Consider the following 26,951-nt stretch of genomic DNA (forward strand, 5'->3'; position numbering starts at 1 on the left):
TTGAGACACTTGACAACTCTTATATTTAACACTGCTGTGCAGGCAGAAATGAATTAGTCATTGGCATTCTGCAGCATTGGGAGGCACTTAGAGCAGGTAAACAGCTTTCAGATTTATGCTGAAAGTATTCGTGTTTGAATCAGTTTTGCAGAGAAATATGGTATGAGTGAGCTGTGAAAACTCATAAGATGATGCTAAAGTTAATGTGAATTTCATATTCAGTCTTTCACAAAAGAAATCCATACATTATCCTGCTTATTGCAGAAGCAGAACTAATTTAATAGTTCTTGATATAAAACTGATATGAACCTCTCAAATCTCTGATATTCTTGTACACACAAAAAAGCCTCTTTACACCTGTCAAGTAGCATTTGCTAAATATAAAGCAATTTGATTTCCTGACTTCATACTAATTAGTGCAGATTTTGCTACCATTTACATGTGAAGATTTATCAGTGCAGATAATGAACTTGCTACCATATGATACGTGATTCTTCTAGAAGAGCTGGAAGAATGTCTGCCTGAGCAGTCTGATCTAATTCCTGCCTCTGAAACAGATGTTTGGGATAAACTAAAGAAGGGAAGTGCACTTCTTTTTCATTTCTGGCTACAACATGTAATAAATCAGGAAATGCAAGTGACATCCATTATAAACATAGAGACCCAGGGAACCAGAGATGCATTTGTGTAGGTTAAAAATGCATAAAACAAACAGATGTATTGAGGTATTTATTGTCACAGGAACTCGGAAATCAGAGAAAGTTTCAACAAGCCATTTTTAAAAACATGGTGTTAATTATGTATTTGTAAACTCGCATCGCAAAACCTGTTTTGCTGCAGTGCTATGAATCTGCTATTATACTTCAAAGACAAACCTTCCATTAAGCTTAATTACTTCCTCCTGTGGCTTTGGACAAAGAGCAGCTCCTATTATATTTCACTGCCTTCCTTTGTGGGTTGCATGGCAAAGACACATAGTAAAGGTATAGAAGACAGAGCTACTACTACTAAACAAATAAGATATACATACATGCTAATACTGAATCTGTTTTCTAATGATATGGGGGGGCATATCTTACTCCCTACAAACACATGAGCCATCCTTTGAATGTTAATGGGACTGTTTCCATGAGTAAGATGAGCAGAATTTGGCCCTTTGGGTCCTAGTTTATAAATAATGTTTTAAATTCCTATGTGAAAACAAAACCACTGAACACCAGGATAATTTCTATTTTATATTCAAGAATAGTGTGCTAAGTGACAGCATCTGGACAATGAGCCTGTTGCCAGTTGTTCTATTACTCTCTCCATTACTTATAGAAACATACTGAGCTGCTTTATGTTTAGTTTGTTTCTAGTTAATGGTCAGATTGCCGCACCCGTGACTTAGTACAAAGAATCAATGAAGCCTGCAATCCTTGAGCTACTCCTCCTGCCTAGAATCTGGGAAAGGAAAGATGAGGAACGAGCAAGGACAGAGCTACCTAAGCAGAAAAGTTCTCCCCATTCCTTTTGGATCCGGAGGACTGCAGTCTCCCCTTGAAGCACAAAGTGTAACTCCCACTCATGTTAAAATGCTAATAACCATTGTGGAGACAAGGTGGGTGAGGAAATCTCTTTTATTGGACCAACTTCTGTTGGTGAGCGAGACAAGTTTTCGAGCTACGCAGAGCTCTTTTTCAAGTCTGGGAAAGGTTCTTAGTGTCCCAGCTAAATAAAAGATCCACAGATAGTTTAGCATAAGTACTCAGCACACATTCTAAGGGATCACTCAATGTGTGAATATTGCTAACTACGTAATTTGGAACATGTACTAAGTTAATTACGTTAATTAGCAATGTTCACAAATTGAATGGTCCCTTAGAACGTGTGCTAACTACTTATGCTAAACTATCTGGGAATCTTTTATTTAGCTGGGACACTAAGTCCCTTTCCCAGACCTGAGGCGTGGTCTACACCACAGAGTTAGGTCGACATAAGGTAGCTTACATCGACCTAACTATGGCACAGTCTACACTACAGTGCTGCTTCTGCCGTAGTAAATGGCCCACGACACAGACATAACAACTCCACCTCCATGAGGCGCATAGGGCTTATATCAGTGTAGTTCAGGCAACGCACTGTCCATGTAGACACTGCATTACTTACATTGGCTGGTGGCTGCCAGCCCTGAGTGGTACTGAAAGTTATAGCCCCCACCCTTCCCTGGCACTGACCGGCCGAGCTGTCAGCTAGGTGCCGGGCTCACAGCTGGGTCCCCCCTTACGCAGCTCTGACAGCCCCATTGTGGCAGGTCTCCAGCTGTCAGTGTCCCACAATGCCCCACATCCATCAGTGGAAGCACTCCTGGTGAGAACGGTCACCGCCACTGACAGAAGCAGCATAGCATTTACGTGAACCACCGCTTTAATTAATGAGGTGGCTGTACATTGCCTTTACTTACGTCAGCTTAATTTTGTTAAGTAGCCAAGCCCTGAAGAAGAGTCCTGTGTAGCTCAAAAATCTGGTGTCTCTCACCAACAAAAGTTGGTCCAATAAAAGATATTACCTCACCCACCTTGTCTTTCTAGTACCCTGGGACCCACACAGCTACAACACTGCATACATATTTATAAGGCTCTTGGAACCACAAAGACCCTTAGAAACTGCTGTTCAGTTTTACAAACTGGAAAATTCATTTTCTTCTGGCATCAGAAAACAAACTGTTTCCTCACAATATATAATTTTTTACAGCAATTGGATAACTCCATATTCAGATTTATTTTATTTTTAAGACCTCCCCTGGTTACACCTAAATTGCTGATGAGTTTTCTATTTTCCTCACTGCAGAGATATTTATGGGAAAGTTTAAACCATTTATGAAAATAAACTGTTTTAGAGCATCTTTCATGCAATGCTTCACAAGGCAATTTATAGAGGAAGCTACAGTGGCCGTAAGTGTTAATGGTGCCATTAGCAGGAGATGGCTAGTCATGGTAACTTGTATTTGGATGCATCAGTAGTTGTATCTATAGAATTTATTCATGCAGGGCATGACTTTGCTTTTGAGAGTAAACCTTGACAAAGAGAGACAGGGAAACCAGAAGGGAAGCCTCTCTGTCAAGCTCCTTTTCTTTTCACTTTTACTGAAAACATTTTCCTGCAGATTTTGAAGACAGCATAGCAGCTGCACTCCATTTCCTCACATCCATAACCTGCTGGGCATACAGGCTTGAGGGAAGAAAAGGAGTACTTGTGGCACCTTACAGACTAACGAATTTATTTGAGCATAAGCTTTCATGAGCTACAGCTCACTTCATCAGATGCAAATAAATTCGTTAGTCTCTAAAGATGCCACAAGTACTCCTTTTCTTTTTGCGGATACAGACTAACATGGCTGCTACTCAGAGGCTTGAGGGAGTCACTCTTCACCACAGGATTTTTCCTCAGTGTCAGTTAATATCTAGGTACTAAACATACTTTCAAAATTGAAGATCAGCAGTACAAAGTGAAACACTAAGAGTATGTGACTCTTCAAGCACTTGCAATTTGCATTCAAAATAGTTACTCTGAAGCCAGTCACTCCCACTAGAAGTAGTGAATGGCTCATGGTAATAAGGCCCACCACCAGATTTCAAGGGGAAAAAACACACTAAATCTGCTGTTAATTCACAAGCATTACCGTATATAACACTGGTTCTAGAAGACACTCAAAGCTAAATTTTCAGAGGTCTTTTTTTCATGAGCATCACATACACGGCAGACACAAGATACACCAAGCAGCAAAATAATTAGCTGCACAAGCAAAGCCTTAAAAAAAAAAAAGCAGCTCACTTTCCTGTAGTGTCTCAGGTAAGAGCCTTCTGCAGGGAATGGCATATCAGTTCACCAGCTCCCACTCTCATGCTCATGGTCAAACTTTGAAATGTTCTAGAGATTTACTTCAATATTTTTCAATAAAGTAGCCAGGCACTAAATATCTTCAGATGTCAGTAAAATATGACAGGTAAGAGCAGTTTTAAAATTCTTACTGCATTTGACAGGCATCAATATCAGTCTCTCTGTACTATATAGGACCTAGGGGTGACAGTGGACGAGAAGCTGGATATGAGTCAGCAGTGTTGCCAAGAAGGCCAATGGCATTTTGGGATGTATAAGTAGGGGCATAGCGAGCAGATCGAGGGACGTGATCGTTCCCCTCTATTCGACATTGGTGAGGCCTCATCTGGAGTACTGTGTCCAGTTTTGGGCCCCACACTTCAAGAAGGATGTGGATAAATTGGAGAGAGTCCAGCGAAGGGCAACAAAAATGATTAGGGGTCTGGAACACATGAGTTATGAGGAGAGGCTGAGGGAGCTGGGATTGTTTAGCCTGCAGAAGAGAAGAATGAGGGGGGATTTGATAGCTGCTTTCAACTACCTGAAAGGGGGTTCCAAAGAGGATGGCTCTAGACTGTTCTCAATGGTAGCAGATGACAGAACGAGGAGTAATGGTCTCAAGTTGCAGTGGGGGAGGTTTAGATTGGATATTAGGAAAAACTTTTTCACTAAGAGGGTGGTGAAACACTGGAATGCGTTACCTAGGGAGGTGGTAGAATCTCCTTCCTTAGAGGTTTTTAAGGTCAGGCTTGACAAAGCCCTGGCTGGGATGATTTAACTGGGAATTGGTCCTGCTTCGAGCAGGGGGTTGGACTAGATGACCTTCTGGGGTCCCTTCCAACCCTGATATTCTATGATTCTATATAATCCCATTTTTCCTTTTTTGTTAGGAACCTAGCAGCAAAAATTCCTTCAAGCCTCATTTGGCTGGATCATCTAATAAATTAATGTAGCATGCATTTACGACGACCATTTCAAGATCGGAGTGAATTATAAACACCAGTAATCAATATTTCTTATGTATTGAAAAGCGATCCAACCACAAGGCTTCAATTTCACAAGAGAGAGTATGGGATCTATTACCAAGGCAAGAAACAGTTAGCTGCCTGTTTCTTGAGGGCAAATATCCAGAAAAAGAGTTTAGATATACAGAAATATATTGATGTTCCCAGAACAAAGAAAGTTTGAACTACATGGACCAACATCCAAGACCAAAAATCCAGCAGACATCATCAGTAGCACTGTACACTAAATTTAAAATGTTCAATTAGAATCTGGTTCTTTATAGTTGTAACATAGTGTATGGGGACATTTTGACAAACCAGTAAAGTACCTGAAACCACTAGTGCTTATTGCTAAAAGCAGCCATGTCAGCAGGCCGCAAAGTGACCATGCAGCAGCCTTAGCTTAACCAAGGCAGGAGGGGAGGGGGTTTTGGGCGCCACAGAAAGGGCAGCTTGACTCTGCATCCTTCCTGATAAGAATTGTGTTGAAATTGCTGATACATGCATTTTAGGAGCCTCAAGGTGTGCAAACTCTGAAAAAACCACACCTGGTTAATCAATGACCAGAAGGAAACCTCTTGCTCGACCTTTGAAACTGCTTGCTTAACAAGTTTTCTTTAAGTGACATGTCATTGTATTACTAATGTATAAATAAGGGGGAAAAGTTTGAGGTAGGGGGGACTCTCCATCTGGATGCATCTTGTGTTCCCCATCAGGAGACGGGCTGCCGCTGTGCCACTCGAAAGCCACACTCAGCTTCGGTAATGATCGAAGGTTGGGGGTGTTTACTAACCTGTTGCGCACATGTGTAAGTGCTTGTGTCATAAATATAAAGGGAAGGATAAACCCCTTTGAAATCCCTCCTGGCCAGGGGAAAGCTCCTCTCACCTGTAAAGGGTTAAGAAGCTAAAGGTAACCTCGCTGGCACCTGATCAAAATGACCAATGAGGAGACAAGATACTTTCAAAAGCTGGGAGGAGGGAGAGAAACAAAGGGTCTGGGTCTGTCTGTATGCTGCTTTTGCCAGGGACAGAACAGGAATGGAGTCTTAGAACTTTTAGAAAGTAATCTAGCTAGGTATGTGTTAGATTATGATTTCTTTAAATGGCTGAGAAAAGAATTGTGCTGAATAGAATAACTATTTCTGTCTATGTATCTTTTTTGTAACAAGGTTTTGCCTAGAGGGGTTCTCTATGTTTTTGAATCTAATTACCCTGTAAGATATCTACCATCCTGATTTTACAGGGGGGATTTCTTTATTTCTATTTACTTCTATTTTTTATTAAAAGTCTTCTTGTAAAAAACTGAATGCTTTTTCTTTGTTCTCAGATCCAAGGGTTTGGGTCTGTGGTCACCTATGCAAATTGGTGAGGCTTTTTATCCAACATTTCCCAGGAAAGGGGGGGGTGCAAGTGTTGGGAGGATTGTTCATTGTTTTTAAGATCCAAGGGTCTGGGTCTGTAGTCACCTAGGCAAATTGGTGAGGCTTTTTACCAAACCTTGTCCAGGAAGTGGGGTGCAAGGTTTTGGGAAGTATTTTGGGGGGAAGGACGCGTCCAAACAGCTCTTCCCCAGTAACCAGTATTAGTTTGGTGGTGGTAGCGGCCAGTCCAAGGACAACGGGTGTAATATTTTGTACCTTGGGGAAGTTTTGACCTAAGCTGGTAAAGATAAGCTTAGGAGGTTTTTCATGCAGGTCCCCACATCTGTACCCTAGAGTTCAGAGTGGGGGAGGAACCTTGACAGCTTGAGACTAAGTAAAGCTTATCTTTGAGTGAAAGCACTCTTGTGTTGTCCTGTTTGTGCCAGCCATCTATCAGTCGGATGGCTGTGTCTCCCCTGATTTATTTCCTGACACCACCTCACACAGAATAAAAGTTACCAAGAGCTTTGGGTTGGAAGAACCCTGGGTAACAGTAGCATTGTTGTTTCATACATTCTTCAGATGTTCCCTTGCCTACAATAAAGCATGCAAATGAGCTGTACAAATATTTTATATACATGTTGTCAGGGCAGGACAGGAGAGTAAGGAATGGACCTTTTTGGAGCATGAGTATGCGGAGATGTGCCCTGGACAGGCTAGCTGGATAGCATGCAACTAACACAAGTGGAGGGTGGGATGGCTAGGAAGTGGGGGCCTTCCCACAGGGCAAAGGTGCAACGTGAAGCTTCAGAGGACCAGGGGAATACTCTCTCCAAAGGAATGCAAGAGAAGTAGAGGACTTCCTGAAACACAGCGAGAGACATGGGCAGCCCCATGCACTTAGCAAGCATGCCTAGATCCATCCAGTCTCACTTCTCATAGTCCAGGTGACAAAAGCCAGGACCAGATTCCGAAGCACAACACATTCAGTCATGAGGAACCGTATTGACTGTCCACATGGATGATCAGTAAGTCTGGAAAAGAGGAGCTTTCGATCTACAGCCCTGACCTGTATCACTTCAGCTAAGGAGCAAATGGCAGCAGAATGAGCTATTATCCCTTATATGGACCAGCTCCGAGAGGGGGACATGACATACTTTGCCAGTGGGTAACTATTTGTGAGATGGATTCTATTTCTGGCTCTGGGCACAGAATATGGTTAGAGCAGTACTTACAGGCAGGATAGCAGAGTCCACAGATTTAGCATAGTCTGAAAAATAGTGTGGCTAAGTGGGTGAGACCTTGGCTCGGTCGTGTTAAAAATCCGGGTTCTCCACTGCCGGACGTGACCCTGTACAACCTCTAAGGGCAGCATCCGCACAGCTGCACCAATGCAGCTGCACTGCTGTAACGCTTTAATGATGCTCTATACTGACGGGAGAGACCTCTCCCTGTTGGCATGGTTAATCCAGCTCCCTTGTAGTGACATCACTCAGGGGTGTGGATGTTGAGAACCACTGCTCTAGACTAGAGAAGTTACACTAGTACAGCTATATTGGCTAGGCAGATGATTTTTAAATAATATAATTACAGTGGTAAGCTCCAGCTTGGATGCAGTTACACTGGCATAAAGGTGCCTTTTTCTAGTATAGCTTATTTCATTTCCTAAACCAGAATGAACTAGATCACTGAGCACTTTTATAATAGTATAACTATGACCACAGTAAAAGGGTTTTGACACTAACTAAACCAGAGTAGTTGAAACAGCAAAACTTCCTCGCGTAGACAAGCCCTCAGAACAAGCCCTGCAGAGAGACAAAGTTCTTAGGAGTTTAAAGGTGCAGTACATAGGAAGCAAAAACACCCATTTGCACAGTAACACACATCACAAAAATGTAATAGTTATTATTAAAATACTCCCAGGTATGAGTTTTAATGGTCCATTAATACATGCCTTGAGTGGCTTCACAGTGCTACTAACATGTGTATTAATGAGCCAATAAAACACGCCCTGTCATTTCTTGATGCTATATTATCCCATCATTTTGGTAATGAAATGCTCTTAAATCTGAATACTCTATAGAGATGGAAGGAGATAAAACCACGGGTAAGGAAAAGGTTGAGAAATGGCAAGAAACTAACATGAAGTTTGGTTTCTGATTTTTCATATTAAGACTTCAACACCAATCACTGGGGAATAAATTCTCATCTTAGACCAGCTCAGCAGGACATTCCTTTGCTATAAACCTGCCAGGCTTTCCATAGCATAGGTGTAAGGTATCAAAGAGAATTTTAAAGGGGAAGAGATCCAAGACCGCTGTTCCTATACTATATCAACATGCAAGGAATGTGTCATTAAAAGAAGAAAGCGGGAGTATAAATATTTCACTCTGCATCCCTTCTTCACTAATTGCTGTACCCATGAAGTAAACAACTTTTTCTAGTTATTTCCAACTGCTTTTTGAGGAAAGTCTCCTCGTCTACACCTTGATTCTTGTTGACTGCGCTAGGGTTCAGCCACCCATTGTTAATGCAAAGAAAATGTGTCTGTCATAAGGAGCTACCTGCTTTATTTTACTTAGTGAGGGCAGGGCTACATTTAAAAACGTTGCATCAGCACAGCTGCGATGCAGCTGTAGCACATAAGTGAAGAAGCTCCTATGCAGACAGGAGAGCTTCTGCCATCAAAGTAGTTATCCACTTCTGCAAGAGACAGGGTAGCAATGTCAACAGGAGAAGCTCTCAGGCTGAGATAGCACTGTCTAGACTGGGATTTAGGTTTATGTCGCTCAGGGATGTGGATTTTTCACCCCCCTGAGTGATGTAGTTGTACTGATATAAATCTGTAGCGTAGACTTGGCCTAAGATTCTCTTCATGGTTGTCCCCATGGCACACTCAGCAGCACATCACATGCATTGAGTAAGTATGCAAAACTTACCCCCCTTTTAATGGGGATTGCTTTTAATGGTAGTTAAAAAAAAAAAAAGCCCTGCAACTCAGCCAAAACTTTCTCCTGAGCTTTGCTTGTTCTTGGATTCTCTATCTGTCTCTGCCCCTGCTTCCCTCTTTCTCCTCAAAGAGGGGCTCTGGGGATGGATGAAATGACTCAATAGATCATTTTCATTTTCAGGGTTATACAACTACCCTGAATAAGCATGTTTGCCAAATTATTTTGCTAAAGTGATCTCTAGCAGAATAGTTATCAATATTTTAAATATAATTATGCCTGGTCTCCATGTAAAGTTTGTGAGGGTGTAACTATTTTGGTTACAAATCCGCACAGACACACCCCTGGAACCCCGACCTGGGATATTCTATCTACTACCCAAGATCCATAAACCTGGAAATCCTGGGCGCCCCATCATCTCAGGCATTGGCACCCTGACAGCAGGATTGTCTGGCTATGTAGACTCCCTCCTCAGGCCCTACGCTACCAGCACTCCCAGCTACCTTCGAGACACCACTGACTTCCTGAGGAAACTTCAATCCATCGGTGATCTTCCTGATAACACCATCCTGGCTACTATGGATGTAGAAGCCCTCTACACCAACATTCCACACAAAGATGGACTACAAGCCGTCAAGAACACTATCCCCGATAATGTCACGGCTAACCTGGTGGCTGAACTTTGTGACTTTGTCCTTACCCATAACTATTTCACATTTGGGGACAATGTATACCTTCAGATCAGCGGCACTGCTATGGGTACCCGCATGGCCCCACAGTATGCCAACATTTTTATGGCTGATTTAGAACAACGCTTCCTCAGCTCTCGTCCCCTAAAGCCCCTACTCTACTTGCGCTATATTGATGACATCTTCATCATCTGGACCCATGGAAAAGAAGCCCTTGAGGAATTCCACCACGATTTCAACAATTTCCATCCCACCACCAACCTCAGCCTGGTCCAGTCCACACAAGAGATCCACTTCCTGGACACTACAGTGCTAATAAACGATGGCCACATAAACACCACCCTATACCGGAAACCTACTGACCGCTATTCCTACCTGCATGCCTCCAGCTTTCACCCTGACCACACCACACGATCCATCGTCTACAGCCAAGCTCTGCGATACAACCGCATTTGCTCCAACCCCTCAGACAGAGACAAACACCTACAAGATCTCTGTCAAGCTTTCTTACAACTACAATACCCACCTGCAGAAGTAAAGAAACAGATTGATAGAGCCAGAAGAGTTCCCAGAAGTTACCTACTACAGGACAGGCCTAACAAAGAAAATAACAGAACGCCACTAGCGGTCACCTTCAGCCCCCAACTAAAACCCCTCCAACGCATTATTAAGGATCTACAACCTATCCTAAAGGATGACCCAACACTCTCACAAGTCTTGGGAGACAGGCCAGTCCTTGCCTACAGACAGCCCCGCAACCTGAAGCAAATACTCACCAACAACCACATACCACACAACAGAACCACTAACCCAGGAACTTATCCTTGCAACAAAGCCCGTTGCCAATTGTGCCCACATATCTATTCAGGGGACACCATCACAGGGCCTAATAACATCAGCCACGCTATCAGAGGCTCGTTCACCTGCACATCCACCAATGTGATATATGCCATCATGTGCCAGCAATGCCCCTCTGCCATGTACATTGGTCAAACTGGACAGTCTCTACGTAAAAGAATAAATGGACACAAATCAGATGTCAAGAATTATAACATTCATAAACCAGTCGGAGAACACTTCAATCTCTCTGGTCACGCAATCACAGACATGAAGGTCGCTATCTTAAAACAAAAAAACTTCAAATCCAGACTCCAGCGAGAAACTGCTGAATTGGAATTCATTTGCAAATTGGATACTATTAATTTAGGCTTAAATAGAGACTGGGAGTGGCTAAGTCATTATGCAAGGTAGCCTGTTTCTTCTTGTTTTTTCCTACCCCCCCCCCCCAGATGTTCTGGTTTAACTTGGATTTAAACTTGGAGAGTGGTCAGTTTAGATGAGCTATTACCAGCAGGAGAGTGAGTTTGTGTGTGTATGGGGGTGGGGGGGATGTGAGAAAACCTTGATCTATGCAGGAAATAGCCCTACTTGATTATGTAAAGAGTTGTCACTTTGGATGGGCTAGCACCAGCAGGAGAGTGAATTTGTGTGGGGGGTGGAGGGTGAGAAAACCTGGATTTGTGCTGGAAATGGCCCACCTGTTGATCACTTTAGATAAGCTATTACCAGCAGGACAGTGGGGTGGGAGGAGGTATTGTTTCATATTCTCTGTGTGTATATAAAGTCTGCTGCAGTTTCCACGGTAAACATCTGATGAAGTGAGCTGTAGCTCACAAAAGCTCATGCTCAAATAAATTGGTTAGTCTCTAAGGTGCCACAAGTACTCCTTTTATTTTGGTTAGGGCTGTAATTATTTAATCGAAACAGTTCTATCATTACAACTCCTAGGGTGGATACAGGTTTACTGGTGCAAAAGTAGCTTATTCAAGAAAGGATGCAGAGGTTCATCCATCCTTCTGACCGCTACCCCATGCTTCTCATCCACATGGGCACTAATGACCCTAAGCAGATCAGCAGTGACTACAGTGTTCTGGGAGAGAGGGTGAACGGATTGGGAGTGCAAGTTGTGTTCCCGTCCATCCTCTCGGTTGAGGGTAAGGGATCCTGGAGACGAATGCATGGCTGCACAGATGGTGTCAACAGGAGGGCTTTGGCTTCCTTGACCATGGAAAAGGAGGTCTGCAGGGAAGAGATGGGATTTACCTGACAAAGAAGGGGGAAGAACATCTTCACACACCAACTTGCCATCCTAGTGAGAAGGGCTTTAAACTAGGTTCAAAGTGGACAGGTCAGAAAAGCCCACAGATAAACTCACCTTTTTTATGTTTAATAGAAGGGTAGATGTTTGTAGGAGGATGAGGGCATGGAAAACTACAACAGGGTCATAGGAGCAACAAGAGTGAAATCAGTAGCAGAATCTGCTCAAAAACCTATATGTCCATAAACAAATGCAAGGAGTATGGGGAATAAACAGGAAGAACTGAAAGGGATTCATACATAGTTAAATTATTATTTAATTGGCAGAAGACTTGGTGGGATAAATCTCATGACTGAAATATTGGTATAGAGGGATGTAGTTTATTCAGGAAGGACAAATGGGACCGGGGAGGAAGGGGGTGTTGTATTATACATCAAGAATACACTTCTAATGTCCAGAAGGAGATAAGAGGCAGACCAGCTGAAAGCCTCTGGGAGAACTCTCTAGATCCCTTCCAGCACTACATTTCTTTGATAACTCTCCTGAAAGGTACAAATTCTTCCTATATTTTCCTCACATGACAATTTCTTCCACCCCTTATGCATTCCATAACAAAAAAGTATAAATTAAAAGGAGTCTTACTGATCCCATCAAGTGTGGAAAAATGGCAGCTATAACAACTCAAAACTCAGAAGACTGATCCTGTACATTTGTGTAGCACATTTCATCCCTGAAGATGTAACCATATACTCAAGGGAATGGCTTCATCCACCACTCAAGTACAGCAGCCTGCCAAACTACACATGATTTTAGGACAGACAGCTGGGAAGAATCACACACTAAATTAAACTGCAGGGACCACAGAGCTTGCTGAGAATCCTCTGTACAGAGGGATCCTCTCATATGGAAGGGAGCCACCAGCCCTGCTATGTTCCCTTCCCTCTGGACACTGCACAGTGCTCTCCATGGGTTGAAGCACCACATGGAGGAGGAAGCAGGCAGTGGGTGGGCCAGGATGAGCTGTAAGGCCTTTCCCACAGAACCCTCTCCATTATGGGAAGTCCCCATTCACTCCCTTTACAAACACAGATCCCAGCGGGATGCCAGGGACCCAGGATCAACATGGATTCACAGGTCCTCTACATAAATGGCCCAACGTCCTGCAGATCCTCAGGAGCTGACAAGTGCATGGGCCAAACCTATGGCCTATTCTGCAAGGGGCGGGGGGGAGGAGGGGCAAACACCACACCTCAGACAATGCAGAAGTTTGGGAGGAAATATCTTTGAGCCTTCCCTTGCAGAGTTTCTCTCATGGAAGGGACAAGTTAGAGGGGCAATATGCTATCATCCAAATGGCAAAGACACCAGGACTTACTCCCTTTGACGACCTTCAGCTTTCTTGCCCCCTTTAAACAAGCTTTTACCAAGTTGGGCGGTTCAGTAGATTGAGCTCGGCTTTGTTATTTTAGTCCCAGGTATAGATTTAGAATTTGCCTGCAGATATTAGCACTATTTATATTACAACAGGGGCTAGAGGCCCTAAACAGGTCCAGGCCCCATTGTGCTGGGCACTGAACACACATGGTAAGAAGACAGTTCTGGCTCAAAGAGCTGACAGTCCAGATTAAGAGGAGATTCTGCCTGGGGGGTTAACCAAATAGACTGAGGGAGCAGTGGCAATAGAAGAACTTGGTTGCAGAGCCTAGCTATGGCCCTGTCAAGGTTCCTCCCCCACTCTGAACTCTAGGGTACAGATGTGGGGACCTGCATGAAAACCTCCTAAGCTTACTTTCACCAGCTTAGGTTAAAACTTCCCCAAGGTACAAATTAATTTTATCTTTTGTCTTTGGAATAACCACTGCCACCACCAAACTCTAACTGGGTTTACTGGGAAACGTAGTTTGGACACGTCTTTCCCCCCAAAATCCTCCCAATCCTTGCACCCCACTTCCTGGGAAAGGTTTGGTAAAAATCCTCACCAATTTGCATAGGTGACCACAGACCCAAACCCTTGGATCTGAGAACAATGAAAAAGCATTCAGTTTTCTTACAAGAAGACTTTTAATAGAAATAGAAGTAAATAGGAGTAAAGAAATCACCTCTGTAAAATCAGGATGGTAGATACCTTACAGGGGAATTAGATTCAAAACATAGAGAATCCCTCTAGGCAACCTTAAATTACAAAAAAGACACACAGACCGAAATAGTCAATCTATTCAGCACAATTCTTTTCTCAGCCATTTAAAGAAATCATAATCTAACACATACCTAGCTAGATTACTTACTAAAAGTTCTAAGACTCCATTCCTGTTCTATCCCCAGCAAAGCAGCATACCGACAGAGAGACACCCTTTGTTTCTCTCCCTCCTCCCAGCTTTTGAAAGTATCTTGTCTCCTCATTGGTCATTTTGGTCAGGTGCCAGCGAGGTTACCTTTAGCTTTTTAACCCTTTACAGGTGAGAGGAGTTTTCCTCTGGCCAGGAGGGATTTTAAAGGGGTTTACCCTTCCCTTTATATTTATGACAGGCCCCGACCAAGCAAAGCACTTGAACATGCTAGGCACATACTTAAGAGCTTGTCTACACTTACTGCACTGCAGCAGCACCTCTGGAGCGGACTTCGTGAAGACTCTACTTACACCAATGGGAGAGCTTCTCCCACTGGCATAGGTACTCCACTCATAGCTATGTCAGCCCTCCCATCAACAGCACTGTTTATACCAGAAATTCGGTCAGTTTAACTGTGTCGGCTCAGGGGTGCCGGTTTTCCACACCTCCGAGAAACAGGGTTATACTGACATAAATCCGTAGTGTAGACCAGGGCTAAATGTGCAAAATTTGACTTTTTAAAGGAAGTTTTAAACAAAAGCTAAGGATATCAGGAATCCCAGCTGGCCACCTGCTTAGCCTGCCTGCATGCCTTGTGAGGGGAAATGTACTCTCACATTTTGCCTTTGCACCATGTAGAAGTGATGTCCTCAGAAAATACAAATAAATACAGGATTTTACTCGGGACAGGTTTCATTCTCAATTTCACATACGATCACTGGGCCAGAACCGCCTTACAGCAATCAAAAGGCATGCATGAAATAACCTCTATTCACTGTATTGTAAATGTGCATCATATACCAGTAGGGAGGAAACCTCTTTCTAGATTCTGTATTTACTCTTTGCTGCATAGTTGTCCAGGACCAGAGCAGGTCCTAGGCCCACACCATGTCTGGGACAGAGCTTTGTGACAAATTCTACTCTATCAGCCCTGCCCACTAAAAATAATAATTGTGCCATGAAGACAAAACACATACTCCCATGGAAAGAGACAGCTTGGGGAGAGGAATGGAATAATCAAAAAAAAAAATACCCCCTGATTTCCCCCCTTCAACCAATCTGCCTACTGTTAGGCATGTAAAAGGCTAATGTTCATGTTAGGTTATTTCTTAACTTGCTTTAAAATATTACAACTCGACATCCTCCGCAGGTGATGTCAATACAGAATATAAATAGACGTCAGTAAACATTTGTATAGTCATTCTTTTAGCACTTTCCAGTGCAAGGCAAGCACAGATGATGACCATTCTCAAAGTGAGCAAAAATTGGGGCTTGTCTGAAGTCATTTCCTTTATTTGTTTACAGGGCTGACCATTAAAAAGTCAACATTTACCAACAGTTGACACAGCAGACGCTGTGGTCTCTAAGACCTCACAAGGATAAAGAGAACTTTTTAAATGGCAACCATTAAACCTATCCAGTGTTCATTGCCACGGCATGTGGGAGCCACAGTAACAATTAACCACAAGATAAACTGGTTGTATCCAAGACAGACTAGGTGAGTGAACGGTAGGTCTGCCATGGATTTTATTTAGAGCCCTGCAAAAAAAACAAACATCCCTTGTGCTGTGCCCTACAACTCAGTAATTATGGACTCTGGCAGATCACTAGGAGGTGCGAGCATTGCTGTGTCCACTGAGATAGAATGCCCCACCGCTGATCTGAAGATAAAGTTTCAGAAACCCTCAGCAGAGACAACCCACCAGATCTTAACTGATGTTACAGGACAGACAAAGACGTAACAAAACGCCTCAGATTATTCATTCAGTAAGTATTTACACTTTAATTACCTCAATATTTGTAGCATTCAAGGTATTTCCTATAGTATGGATAGTAAAAAGGGAGGACTCGGTATCTTTTTAATGTATATGAAACTAGCCAGTTTCTAATAGTCACCATTGTCCTTTGTGCTTATACAGTAATTTGGATCAGAGGATCCCAGTGTGCTCTATAGACATTAACCAAACCTCTGCACCCCTCTGAGGCAGGTGTTACTCCAGCCTTCCTACAAACTGAGGCAGACAGTTACATGAGTTAGTTGCAGAAAGTCACAATCTGTAGCATAGCTAACATTAGAACACAGGCATCCTGACTCTCAGTCCACTGCTCTGCCTGTATACAGCTCTCTTTGAAAATCCACCTCCACAGGACAAGCAATCCTCCACCTACCCCACCCCCCCAGACATCAGGGTACTGACTACAATGGACCAAAAAAGCTATAGAACATAAAAACCAAAAAAGCAGGGTACAAATGGGGGCAGGACTGGGGTAGTTTCAGGAAAAGGGTGTAGCTAAGTGCAACTCACAAGTTTGGTACATATTCTGAGTTTCATCATCATGTTAAAACAATTTGTGAAGTCCCTTTATGGTGTCTACTACTTTCCTTTTGTGCTAGGTCTGAAAAATCCTACTCATGTGATAAAGCAAGTGTTTATGGTTTGGAGGTTGAATGAAAAACTTGTATGTTGAAGTGAATAATGAATTATTTCTCTCTCTAGGCAATTAGATTATTCATTTAGCTCGTCTGGCTGGAAGAGTCACGTCTGCTTTACTGCAATCCTAATCGCCACATATCTCTTTCACTTTTTATCCTCACACCTGCCTCTTTTAACAAGATTAAGAATTAGACCAGTTGTCTTTAGAGAGCACTAGCCGTTCTGTGGTACCCATCGATTTAAATTTAAATGATCAGACCCCGGTGGAACTCAAGGGGTTTGGAAAAGCAGGATTATATGATAAACAGTCTATAAAGGAAGGCTCTGCAGAGATCAGATGTGTGCAGATTGGTCCTGCAGAAGGGGAAGAATGCTGCCACCCAGGGTAAAAGACCTTTGATTCTTCCTGCAAAGGGGCCTGCTTATTCACGTTTCAGGCCAGAGGGCAGAAGAACTTTCCTAGTAGTAAGAAAAAGTAGTGAAGCTAGTGATCTAAAATATCATATTCTGGATGGGTGGCAGATATGACTACCGATGACATTTAAGAGCAAAATACGTATTTTTATCTTAGTGAACCCAGGCCCAATTGCGAGAGCTTATGTGTCAAGTCCCATGTCTTAATTTATCAAATCACTTCTTTCAACATTGCCTGTTCCTGGGAATTAGTTACTGGGACACTTCAAGAAGAGATTTCTGCACCTGAGGCAGCTTTCAACATATTTATTAATAAAAACTGCAACAAGCTACACGTGCATGAAAGCAAACTAAGACACAGGCACATACTGTTTTACAGAGGCGCTGGGGCAGGGAAAAGAAGGACAATAAGGGGGTTGGTTGTTCTTTTAAGAAAAAAGTTCAGATGAAAAACAAAAATCATCATATGAATGTCATTCTTGGAGAAACAAGGATTGTTAGTATTTGAAGAATATTGTAAGTTCAATATTTTCAGTTTAGCAACTTTGCAGATATTTTGGAGAAAGCTGCTATCTCAGGCTGTCCCAAAGCTTGATCAGTCCTTTGTTAGAGGACTAATCAAATTGAAAATAAGGGATCATTTGCAGATGGGTCAGCATGCCATGCTTTATTTACTTGGTTGAACGTGCCATGCATGTGTTTAAAATGTAGGTGTGGAAAAAGGTGGCAGACTGCAGGTCAATGAGACCCATCAGCTTCTTTATCTTTAAACCATGGAATAAAAAACACAAGTGTTCTAATAGTGACTCCCCGCTGGGGAAAATAACGTAATGAAACAAAGATTCATGGTTTTTATCAGCTTGCACTTCCACCTCGTCCCATCTGATTCAGTTCTTCTGTAGTGCTATAGAGATGCTCCCATCTACAAAACATATTGTTTGTGAATACTATTCTCTTAGTAAAGAAAGCAGCTGGGAAGAAAGTATCTGACAGGAAGATGTTAGTGCAAGAGAAGTTTCTGTTCATATTTGTTGGCATTTGTTGGGAAAAATCCTTAAAATAGTGACCCTAATGAGTGCAATTTGGCTCTAAAATGTAGTAGCATATGGCTCCTACGTAAATTCAGAAGGGGAGTGTGCTTAACGAGCAACTTGGTGCAGCTTTTGTAAGCCTGCAAGCTTTTCTTTAAAGCAGTTAAGTGCTGCACGTTGTGGAAAGAAAACAGCTTCCCCGATTTTGTCTTTTGTATTGTAAGTCTGTTTCCCTCATGCTATAGCTCCTGAAGGATTTCAGCTCAAAGTCAACTAAGACAAGACAGAGCCCTGCACCCCCTTCCTATTACTCTGCACACAGTCCCTTTCCCACTAGCTGATAGCCTGCAGTTCTAACAATGCAGGGAACAAGGAAAAGAATGGCAGAACAGGGAAGCAGAACACAGCTGTGCGTTTCAGAATCTCTCCATATTCATTTGCCAAACAAAACCAATACTCAAAGAGACAGCTAAGATTAAGATGCAATAGGACCACATTGAATCCGTGCCTCAGAGCAGCAAGGGGCTCCTTTTAACAATGCATTCAAGCAACAGATAGAGATTTACCTTCAAAATGCAGGCCATGTTCTTTTTCTATCCTTCCTACCACAAAGCAGCAGGATTCTACTGTGTCAGAAACAGTTCCAGTGTGAGGCAAAAGGCTCGTAGAGCTGCAAAACTGCTATAGCCTACATTCCTGAAGATCCAAATAAGGGTACCACAATTCTAAGATCCGTTAGTCCTATTAGTCTTTTCATGCCCTGTTTGTTCCACCCATCAGCTTCTGCCACTGGCTAGAAGCCAGCTCAGTACCTCCCCTTAGTCACATGACTGAATTTGACTCATGATTCTAGCATGTATTTTTTTAAGCTCTTGGATGCTTTCTATCATATGATATATACCAAATGGCAATTTTATAGTGTGCAGATCTCTGTGGCATTTGAAAAGCAAGCTGCTCATTTACAGGGAATCCGGATTAGTCTCTCTAAACGGATCAACAGCAAATATTTCTCTCAGTCATGTCAGAAGAGTCCAGAGTGTCTCTCTGTTATTAGGACTGTAAAAATCTTTAGGTCGGTATGTAATGTTTGTTTGCATTCTCAACCCTCTTTATATTACTGGAGTTTGCCTTTTTCTGAAACACTGAAACTACCTGTAAAAATGAGCCACTCACCGGGAGTAACCACCATAAATATCCCATGAGAAATCCTTCTATTGTGCTGTAAAAAGAAAAGAAGTACTTGTGGCACTTTAGAGACTAACAAATTTATTTGAGCATAAGCTTTCATGAGCTACAGCTCACTTCATCGGATATGAAGTGAGCTGTAGCTCACGAAAGCTTATGCTCAAATAAATTTGTTAGTCTCTAAGGTGCCACAAGTACTCCTTTTCTTTTTGCGAGTACAGACTAACACGGCTGCTACTCTGAAACCTATTGTGCTGTGTGTATCACTTTGTATTATAGACTCATGTATTACTGAAAAGAATAGGAAATGATTTTCATTTGGGTAAGTCTGATGACAGCTCTTTGAACTGTCTCTGGCATTTGTTTGAGCTTACCTGGACTGCAGAGAAAAAAAAAAGGAAAGATGTTGTTGAAGTCATCTTCCTCCATCTGAACACAGGCTATTTTGCTACCCCTACTCCATCAGGTTCAGGCTCCTCTCTCAAATGCAAGGCTCTACATAATATTGTCCCCACCTTCACCTTTGCTGTTTCTGCCCCCAATACTCCTCCCACTATTTATATTCTTCCCAGGACTTTTGCCTTACTTCTCCCTCTCTTCATTTTGCACCTTTCCATCTGGATTCCTCTACAGGTGGAACAGTCTCCATGTTCTCGTCACCCAAGCAGCCCCATTCCCATTCTAATCCCTTGTTAAACCCACCCCTTTGAGAAATCCCTCTGACTGGCTTCCTCGTCAATCAGTAAATCCTAGGTCTTCCATCACCTGAGCTTTTGTCCAATCTTATCTCGCGTTTGTCTAACACTGTAACAAGCTGCCATGTTTACCTGAAATAAGCCCTTCTAGGCATTGATTCTGCTGGGAAACAGTAAGTGCAGACACAGGCAGGTAGCTCTTTATTGCACCTGGATGAAAGGGAGATGGGAATGGCTATCTGGAGAGAAGATCTAGTGTGTGGACTGAGCAATCTGGAAGGATGAATCTTCGGAGCAGCCAAGCCTGGGAGAAGATTCGAGCTCAACTTTGTTGACATGTTGGTTATAAAAACCCAAATCCCAACAAGGGAGCAAGTTTGGACTCTACACAGTGTGTGGCCTGTGTCTGAGAACAGGTTGGAAAAGCACCTGCTCATATGTAACACTGACAGACCCCGGTTGTCGGCAGGCAGAATCAAACCTGGGACCTCTTGAGGTAAATACATGAGCCCAGGGCTGGATTACCCAATAGGCAGACTAAGCATGTGTTTAGGGCACTAGCAAAGCAGGGGGCACCAAAAAAAGGAGATTTTTTTGGGGAAAAATTTGATAGTTGATATTTCAAAAAAAAGCATCAAAGTAGTCATCATGGGAAAAAATCAGAACTTTGTTAGAGTTCCTTACACTCCACTACGCACTCTTCCCCTGTTTTTCTGTTCTCTTTTTATTACTTATCCCCACCTAAACCACGGGGGCATCCTACTAATGAAGATGGAAATAATGCGAGGAAATCCGATCCTGTCATGTATTGCAATAAATTTGTTTTATTATTGATATATTCTTCTGAGTTATATATACTTGATTCGGTTTTTTTCTTTCTTATATTATATATTGTGATAGACCCAGGCCAGTTGAGTACAGCAGAGTAGCCCCTTATTGGGATCCAGGAAGTAGGTGAGTGAAGCCCACCAGCTGCTAAAGGATCCCCCCCAGCCTAAGAGGGGGGTCCACAGGACCTGGAAACCAAATAATTACAGGGGACAACTAATGAAATAACAGGAACAGGAGTGCGGTCAAAGGGTCAAACGAAGGGAACCAGATGGGGACACAGAGCAGAGAACCCTGGACAGCGCCCACTGCTCCTCAAAGGCATCAAGGGAGTCAGTGGACGCCGCCCAGAGGAACTCTGCCCAGATATGTGAACGGATGGAGGATCAGAAATAGGCCCCACAGTCACAGGAGACTCCAACCTCCTCACCCTGGTTTTATAGATGGCCACTTTAGCCAGGGCCAGGAGGAGGCTGACCAGGAGGTCCTGTGACTTAGTGGGGCCACGGATAGGGAGTACATAAATAAGGAGGTGAGGGAAAAAGTGCAGCCAAAATCTTAACAAAATATTCATGAGGAGCTGGAATAGGGGCTGCAGCCAGGCGCACTCCAAGTATGCGTGTGCCAGGGTTTCCCTCACACCGCAAAAGGGGCAGGTGACTGGGATAGGGGTGAACAGTGCCAAGTACACATCCGTACTCATGGCCCAGTGAAGGAGCCACCAACTGATATTTCCAGCAGGCCTCGGGACTAGGGTGGAGTATAAGCTGGCCCACCGGGGCTTCTCACCCTCTAGAGGTGGCAGGAGGTCCCGCCACTTTGTGTCGGGGCAGGATGCGAGAGTGAGGACATGAAGGGTGTGGAGCACGAGTGTGTATAGATGTTTCCTTGGTCTGGAAGCGGACCGACTGCAGATCGTGCAGCCAGTTCACAGTGAAGGGACGGGGGCGGGGGGATGTCAGTCGGGTTCACGGGGCAGGGCCCCGATGAAAAGTGCCAGAGGACCTGGGGTGGAGGGTGGGTGGGGCGCACCCTCTCTTAGGACCCGGTCGAGGTAAACCCGAGCAGCGGGTGGCAAAGCAGCCCTCACCTCCTAAAGTACACGCCGGGGAGTACGAGGCCTGGAGAGACCCATGCACCGAGCGAGCGTCAGGGGATCCAGCCAGTCTCCTTGGTCATAGTCCAGGGGGTCTCCGACTCTGGTGACTTCTGCCAGGACCAACCTCTGGCGCACCGACAGGGACTCCGCCAGCTGCACACAGAGCAGGGGGTTGTGTAGCAGGGGCTCCGCGAGGAGATCTGCCCCCACGGTGGCCGCCACAGACTTGGTCGCTGAGAACAGATTCCAGGTCCGGAGGAGGTCCTGGTAGAAGACCGGCAGCCTGGAGAGGTCTCGCAGAAGACCTCTCGGATGGAGATATCGGAGCCCTTGGAAGCGGTGCACGAAGGCTTGTGCCAGCACACTCCACACCGGACTACCTGCACCATAAAGGAGCCGCTGCAGGGCCTGGAGGCGGAAGACATGGACCTGAGTGTGTAGATACTTCAGGCCCTGCCCTCTCTCCTCCAGGGGTAGATGGAGAGCCCCTGCAGAGACCCAGTGCAGTCCTAACCAGAAGAACTCCAGAATCGATGTCCGGAGGTTGGCCAGGAAACCTGGGGCTGGGACCAGGGCGTTGAGCCGGTACCAGAGCATGGACAGGACTAGTTGATTAAGCACCAGTGCTCTCCCTCAAAGGGAGAGGCACCGGAGTAGTTCTGTCCATTTCCGGAGCTGCTCTATCACCCTGCCCTCTAAACTGCTCCAGTTCTCTGGTGGAGATGGATACATGGCAGAAAGATAAACGCTGAGATAGAGCAGCTGACTTGTGCTACACTGGATGGCCTGAAGCGCGGGTGGGAGGAAGCTCGCCTGCCACCTGTCCCCTACCACCAGCCAGAGCTCTTGACCCAGTTGACTTGGGTGGAGGAGGCTGCCAAATAGATGGCTTGGCAAGCCTCCACCCGCGCCAAGTCACCCAGGTCTTGGACCACAAGGAGCACATGATGTGATAGAGGGGCAGGCAGGGGAGAGGCCGCCATGTCCCCTGTATAATGAGCAGGGAGGGAGGGGAAAACACCAGAGAGAGGAGGGGAGAGGAGGGGCAGGTCGACCACTCCTCCCTGCTAGGCTGCAGGCAGGGGAGGAGGGCGCCAAAAGGGGTGGGCTTATGATGAAAAGGGCTCAGTAGACTGTATCCCTGGGCCTAAAGAGAGAAGGGCTACGTGGAGGGTTGCAGTGAGTCTCTGAAGCTAGCGTAAGCTACTTGGAAGCGCGGGACCCACAGGGACAAGGTCGGAGCTCTGCCACAATATATACATAAAAATAGTGTATGTTGTGTAATTTGTTTTCTTTTTTAAGTTCAGATAACTGAGATAAGGGCCAGGATGAAACGTAACCAACTGAGTGGAGCACAGAAATGTAAACTGGCAGAAGAAAAGAAACACAAAACTAATGACATTTTCCAAAATCTTCCAAAGCTGACATTTTTCAAAGTGAATCCATCAGAAGCAATATCTTCTCTCAGTAGCACAGACATCGTTCCAAAACCTGTAAGTGTTTCAGAGACTGACTCTTCTTCTGTTGGTGAAACAAACACCATTCCAGAACATGTGGATGTGCCAGAGACTGTAACTGATCATCCTACTCCTGGTGATAAAACGGACATTGTTCTAGAAGGTGTGGATGTGTCAGACTGCACCTGCTCATGCTGTAAATAATAGAAGAAAAGATCCCGGTATGTGGGTTGATTTCAGTACCGATGATGTAGTTTACTGGATAGATCGTGGACCAAATGACTGTCAACACCACACTGGGCCATTTGAGAAGTCACGTTGGACTTTTACCAATGGCAAACAAACAAGATATTGTCCACAAAAAATATTTTTCGGCATGAAAGCGAATGGTGAGAATGGTGAGAAATACACTACTGTATTCACCATCAACAGGGTCTGTGTACTGTTTAGTTTGCAAACTTTTTGCATATAAACCTTCAACATCCTGGTTTGCTGCAGATGGTTTTAATGACTGGCGGAATACTGTTTTAATTAAACAACATGAAAATAGCGCTACTCACAGAGATTCAGCGTTGACATATTTAAATCAAAGATAGGGCTTTAGATTGACACAAAAATTGGAAGAACAAAATAAAGGGGAGCGTGAATACTGGCGACATGTTTTGCAGTGTGTTATAGCTGTTATTCAAACATTAGCTGAATGTGGTCTGCCTTTCCGAGGATCAAATGACACATTTGGATCAGTGCGGAATGGAAATTTCTTGGGATTGATGGCCGCAGTGCTCAGTCTTATTGGCCGCAGTGCTGTTGGTTGATGTCCGGTGGCAGTAAGTTTTTTCTCAATCGTCCAGTTACTCTATACATTTTTCTCTGCCTCAACACACCGATGGGCAGTTCTTTAAAACATATTTGGGCAATGATCATGTGTTGAAATCTCTTTCTAATACTTGCTGGGAGGCATATGCAGTGGCAACAAGTACTATTCTGGGAGTCCTACTCAAAGATTGTGGATGCTTTAGAAAGTATAGCTGAAGACCAATCACAAAAAGGGAGAAACTATACAAGAGGCAGAAAACATTGCAAACAAGATGCAAGAACTAGAGTTTGTATTCATGTTGACCATGTGGAATGAAATTTTACAACACTTTTACCACACAAGTCAAGCTCTCCAAGAAAAAGAATTGGATTTGAAAACATGTGCAGACCTCTGTCAATCATTAGCAGACCACTTACACACTTTGAGAAATGATTTCGAAAGATCTGAAGACATATCAAAAGATATCTTGCCTGATACTAACTACAAAAAGAAAAGGAGTACTTGTGGCACCTTAGAGACTAACAAATTTATTTAAGCATAAGCTTTCGTGAGCTACAGCTCACTTCATCGGAGTCGCAGCCGTGTTCGTCTGTATTCGCAAAAAGAAAAGGAGTACTTGTGGCACCTTAGAGACTGTCATAAATATAAAGGGAAGAGTAAACACCTTTAAAATCCCTCCGGGCCAGAGGAAAAATCCTTTCACCTGTAAAGGGTTAAGAAGCTAGGATAACCTCACTGGCACCTGACCAAAATGACCAATGAGGAGACAAGATACTTTCAAAAGCTGTGGGGGAGGGAAAAACAAAAGCTCTCTCTCTGTCTGTGTGACGCTTTTGCCAGGGACAGAACAGGAATGGAGTCTTAGAACTTAGGAAGTAATCTAGCTAGATATGCATTAGATTCTGTTTATTTAAATGGCTGAGAAAATAAGCTGTGCTGAATAGAATGGATATTCCTGTCTTTGTATCTTTTTGTAACTTAAGGTTTTACCTAGAGGGATTCTCTATATTTTGAATCTAATTACCCTGTAAGGTATTTACCATCCTGATTTTACAGAGGTGATTCTTTTTACTTCTATTAAAATTCTTCTTTTAAGAAACTGAATGTTTTTTCATTGTTCTTAAGATCCAAGGGTTTGAGTCTGTGGTCACCTATGCAAGCTGGTGAGGATTTTTATCAAACCTTCCCCAGGAAGTGGGGTGCAAGATTTTGGGGAGGATTTTGGGGGGAAAAGACATTTCCAAATGGCTCTTTCCCAATAATAAACCCGGTTAGACGTTTGGTGGTGGCAGTGAAAGTCCAATGGCAACAGGTAAAATAGTTTGTACCTTGGGGAAGTTTTAACCTAATCCTGGTAAAAGTAAGCTTAGGAGGTTTTCATGCAGGTCCCCACATCTGTGCCCTAGAGTTCAGAGTGGGGAAGGAACCTTGACAGAGACTAACAAATTTATTTTCGAAAGCTTATGCTCAAATAAATTTGTTAGTCTCTAAGGTGCCACAAGTACTCTTTTTCTTTTTGCGAATACAGACTAACACGGCTGCTACTCTGAAACTAACTACAAAGAAGCCCAGTCCCGCAAGCAAATCAGGAAAAAACAAGCAAACGATGGCAGTGTAACAGAAACAGCATTGAAACCTAGAGACAAATTTCGCATATCTACTTCTACACTATAATTGAATAATCATATGAAGAGGAGAGGTGAAGTGTACAAAAGTATCAAATAGATTTTCTTTTCTAATGATATGGACTTATCTGACTAACAATATTCACAAGGTTCCCAAAAGCTAGTTGATTCATACCCTGTTGACTTGAACATGAATCTCTGTGGAGAAGTACAGCAGTTCCACTGTTATATGCGCGCAAAGTTTAATGAAACAGGAAAAATGAAATTCAGTCACATTGATCTTCATGACACAATATTGAAAGATGAAATACAATGTGTATTTCCAAATGTAGAGATCGCACTATGTATTTTTCTAACATGGATGATTACTAACTGCTCCGCAGAACGCTCTTTTTCTCAGCTGAAAAGAATAAAAAACCCTCAGAGAACAACAATGTGTCAGGACAGACTTGATTCACTTTCCCTATTGTGTATGGAAGTGGACATGCTTCAGCGAGTCAGCTTTGATGAACTTATCCAGAATTTTGCAATCAGAAAATCTAGAAAGAAGCTATTTTAATTTCAGCATACATGTAAGCTTTTTTGTGTCATTTTGAAAAATAAAATTTTATTTTATGGTATAGTATTGTTTTTATTTTGAATTACACATGGGGGGGCACTATAATCTTTTCAATGCTTTTCAGTACTTAGGGCCTCTAAAGGTCTTAATCTGGCCCTGTATGAGCCTCTACTGCATGAGCTAAAAGCCATATGGCCCTTAATTAAGGCTGTAGAGCAGACTCATTAATCTCTAAGTGGTCTTGGTGCCACTAAATGGAATAGAACACCATACCCAGTTGGTCTGTGGGTTACATATGCACAGAGAATAAGCTGTCTAGAGCAGAGAATATATCAATCAAATTTAGAAAGTGCCACGTAAATGTATTACTGGAGGGTCTGACAATAACAGTTAATCATTGAAATTCAAGGACTGAGTTTCCAAGGGAAGGGTGGTCAGCGCATTAATCCCAAAACGCTGCATTTCAGCCCACTAAAGCTACAGTAAAAAGTCAGTCAGTCAGAGGACAATGACAGTCTT

At 43.4% G+C, this 26,951-nt stretch overlaps 1 protein-coding gene across 3 annotated transcripts in view; it reads right to left on the reverse strand.

The window, feature by feature from the left end:
• Nucleotides 1-18,968, reverse strand: part of ST6GALNAC3 (ST6 N-acetylgalactosaminide alpha-2,6-sialyltransferase 3) — a 319,905-nt gene extending 300,937 nt beyond the window's left edge. Inside the window, exon 1 of one of the 3 annotated variants that reach the window (XM_048860870.2) lies at nt 18,734-18,966. In XM_048860870.2, coding sequence (XP_048716827.1) covers nt 18,734-18,751 — 18 coding nt within the window. In that variant the 5' untranslated portion in view covers nt 18,752-18,966. Of the gene's footprint in view, nt 1-18,733 lie in introns of all 3 variants that reach the window. The other 2 variants (XM_048860871.2, XM_075131728.1) reach the window with 2 other exon arrangements.
• Nucleotides 18,969-26,951: the final 7,983 nt, after the last annotated feature.

Source organism: Caretta caretta, chromosome 8 (genome assembly GCF_965140235.1).
Source record: "Caretta caretta isolate rCarCar2 chromosome 8, rCarCar1.hap1, whole genome shotgun sequence".
NCBI lineage: Eukaryota > Metazoa > Chordata > Testudines > Cheloniidae > Caretta > Caretta caretta.